At 34.3% G+C, this 3,692-nt stretch overlaps 1 protein-coding gene across 1 annotated transcript in view; it reads left to right on the top strand.

The window, feature by feature from the left end:
- The window catches only part of LOC107638466 (cullin-1), a 2,951-nt gene extending 177 nt beyond the window's left edge, over window positions 1–2,774 (top strand). The window contains exons 2-7 of the mRNA XM_016341763.2: window positions 1–197; window positions 474–573; window positions 687–872; window positions 1,132–1,182; window positions 1,287–1,475; window positions 2,190–2,774. Of these exons, the coding sequence (XP_016197249.1) occupies window positions 52–197; window positions 474–573; window positions 687–872; window positions 1,132–1,182; window positions 1,287–1,475; window positions 2,190–2,681 (1,164 nt within the window). The 5' untranslated portion in view covers window positions 1–51 and the 3' untranslated portion in view covers window positions 2,682–2,774. The remainder of the gene's footprint in view (window positions 198–473; window positions 574–686; window positions 873–1,131; window positions 1,183–1,286; window positions 1,476–2,189) is intronic.

Raw genomic sequence — 3,692 nt, 5'->3', positions numbered from 1 at the left:
CTATTATTATTTCCCTCTTCCAATCTCTTTGTTGCTGCTGATTCTGAACCTATGAGTTCCACCATGGAAGAATGCAAAAGCTCCAGCAAGAGTTTTGAGGAAACATGGTCTTTACTTCAGAAAGCTATAAACAGAACCATCAGTGTAGCAGAAGGGCTTGATTCTTTCACAAGCAAAGATTACATCTCCTATTATACGTATCCTTTCAAATTTATTTAATTCACTGCTCAATTTGTTTTAGAGTTTAATTTTAATACACTGATAGTGTAAAACGTTTTACACAGTCGTGCAATCATATCCGTTCTTTTGGATAACTATTCACGTTGTCAATGTAAAATATAGTTATTTTTACAGATGTGATCTTACGTAATTGGATGCATCAAAATTAAATTCTTTGTTTTAACTATGTTACATTTTTTAATTTGATGATATTCTAAGATAATGTATGTGTGGTCCTTAACTTTTGTGCCTAGAATTGTTTATGAATTGTGTACTCAGAAACCTGGAGAAGAGAATGCCAAGCTGCTCTATTTCCAATACAAGAAGGCTATTGAAGATTACATTAGTTCCAAGGTTATGTCTAATCTGATTTCCTATGCCAAGTTAATTAACTTTTGTTGTTGGCATCATGATAATTGATATTATTGTAGTTAATGGTTTTTTGTATTTTTTTTTTTTTTCACTAGGTTCTTCCATCTTTGAGAGGAAAGAAAGATGACATTCTGTTGAGAGAACTGCTCACAAGATGGTCCAATCACAAAACTTTGACTTACTGGCTCTTAAGATTCTTTCATTATCTTGACAGATACTATCTCCCCAGATTTGGGCACCCTTCTACTGAAGAAACAAGTTTGTTGTCTTTCTATGACTTGGTAATAATATATGATTTTCTCATGTTATATATGAAGTTTAATTTTAATGCATTAATAGTGTAAAGAGTATACAGTTATTTGATCAGATTCATGCGTTTAGATGACTTTTTTAAGTAATAACGTGGCGATACAGGATTAGTTATTTGTATGAAACTTTTTCATGCTGACGGTGTATGAAAATTAAATTTGTGATTTCGTTATATAAATTGGTTTTGCTCTTTCCCAATTTTATTACCTCTTTTTCATTTATGTGCCTCAGGTATTTGATGATGAGATGAATAATCAAGTAGGGGATGCTATATTATCCATGGTATAATTATGTTTTCTATTTTCATATGTATATAGAGGAGACACATATCTGCACTAAAACCTTATTCTAATGTTCCAAATGATGGTTATTTTATACAAATGCAGATTCATAAGGAAAGTGCAGGAGAGGAGGTGGATTGGAAATTGATTAACAACATTGTGGCTATCCAACCAAAAAACCATGCACAAGGCTTTGTAGAAAGACTTGTTAAAGACAATGTTGCATTCTATTCTGATGCAGCTTCAAATTGGATAGCAAGCTCTTCCTTTAAGTTTAAGGATCACACACCAAAGGTGACCTTATTTCCAAAATTTTAGGTATTTGAGATAGAAAACTTGTGTCTATCAGAATTTGGATCCTCTAAATTTTAAATTTTTAGATTTTCACTTGAAAGGGTAAAATGTGATCTGTCATCTTTGAATATTTTTTCTTGGTCTCACCTATGAAATAAATAGTAAAAGATCACATTACCCTCTCAAGTGAAATTCAAAATTTAGAGAATTCAAATCCTTTATCTTTATTTCCAAATTAAACAAAGAGATAGTATCAAAACACAAGATTTAATTACTCTGTTTGGTTTCTATAATTTTATTAAATTTACAATTAAATTTTTATATATTTTTTTAATTAAGTCCCTATACTGTTTTTAATTTTACAATTAGGTCATTTTCATGTCAAAAACATTAAAATTAACGAAATATTTTTTCCAAAAAATATATGGTCAAAGATCTAATTAGGTTTTTAATTGTAGATACATTCAATTTGCAAAATAAATATTTAGTTAACTCTAACCGTCTTTACACTAAGAAGGACCTAATTACAAAATTAAAAACGGTTTAAGAACTTAATTGAAAAAAAAAATATAAAAAGCTAATTGTAAATTTGATAACTATAAGAACTAACAAAATAATTAAACCCAAACACAACCTAAATAAGTGAATGAAAATATTTGTATAAGCATAACCAACTCAATCACTGAATAATGATGCATCCAATTGGTTATACAGGAAGAGAAATTACATGAGAATCCAATAGTTTCATCAAAGAGAATAAAATTGGTGAGTTCTGATGGAGATGTGTTTGAAGTGGACTATAAAGTTGCAGTTATGTCACAAACAATTGAAGATGTCATCAAGGCTAATCCTGCTGCTGCTAGTGATGAAATTTCAATTTCTTTAGTGAATAGCAGAACACTGAAGAAGGTGATTGAATATTGCAAGAAGCACACTACTGAATCTGAATCTGAATCTGAATCTTCTTCCAAGTGGGATGCTGAATTCTTGAAGGTTGACCAACCGGAAAAACTGTTTGACCTGGTTTTGGCTTCAAACTACTTAAACATCAAGAGTCTTCTGGATCTGACAAGCAATAAAATAGGAGACATGATGAAAGGCAAGAGTCAAAGTGAAATCCGCAAGATCTTCAACATTAAGCAAGAACTTACCCCTCAAGAGGAACAAGAGATAAAGAACGAGCACGCCCAAGCATTCCAATATTAATACTATAGTTTAATTTCCATTCGCAGCGCAAAAGTTTCTTTTGAATAATTATTTATGTTATCAATATAAAAGATAATTATATAATTAAATTTTTATGTGATTTTAATATATCAAAATTAAATTTAAAATCAAATCATTAAAGAAGTGAAAACTTGGCCAAGTAGAGTAATATTTAATTTGGGTAAAAATAATTTAATTAAGTTATTTTAAAAAAAGAGTTTTGTTCATACCCTGACCCAACGATAAGGCCTAGGTATAAATAAAAGGCCCAATCCGAAGGATTGAGCCTCACCTAGCACCGACCTTCCTCCTGCAAAGTCGGTTTCTTACCACGACTTACCCTAAAGAAGTCGGGGACGAGAGTTAGCTAGCAGATAAACGTTCGTTTGAATGAGTAACTGCCCCTAGAATCTCTCTAACCACTTCCAAGAGCCATATCTTAACCTCCCTGAGATAAAGAGATGGTTAACACCCTAAAAAAGTGGCACTACTTCAACGGTGGTTATTGGTTCACCACTATAAATACACTGACACCTCTCAGGTATCTCTAAGTCCCAATACTCTCTAGACCTGCTCACACCCTTGCTGACTTAGGCATCGGAGTGTCTTTGCAGGTACCACCCCCATTCGTTCATACTCACAAGTCGGACGGAGGCCCCCAAGGCGCAGACCCACTTGAAGGCTTCCTTCCTCAGATGATTGGGCCAACCCAGCAAGTCCAGCCCAACAATCTCCGGTTACCCATCGTAACATTGGCGCCGTTGCCGGGGACCCGAGAGATCAACCAGTGATGGCGGACAGATCCCCTGAGGAGGGTCATGTGGAGACAGATTCCGAACAAGAGAATCTGGACACCGGAAACAATGACGTGGACCTAACCCTCCACCAGGGAACCAACGATCAACACAGAGAAGGTACCTCCGGAGTCAAAAATCCGAAGGTAAATTCCTCAGAAGGGCGCGAATCGGAGAAGGACGGGCAGTCCCACGCAACCGAACTTATAGGATTAGT

The sequence above is a fragment of the Arachis ipaensis genome, chromosome B01 (genome assembly GCF_000816755.2).
Source record: "Arachis ipaensis cultivar K30076 chromosome B01, Araip1.1, whole genome shotgun sequence".
NCBI classification, from domain to species: Eukaryota; Viridiplantae; Streptophyta; class Magnoliopsida; order Fabales; family Fabaceae; genus Arachis; species Arachis ipaensis.
Note: the sequence above shows the minus strand (reverse complement) of the source record. Positions and strands in the feature narration are given on the sequence as shown.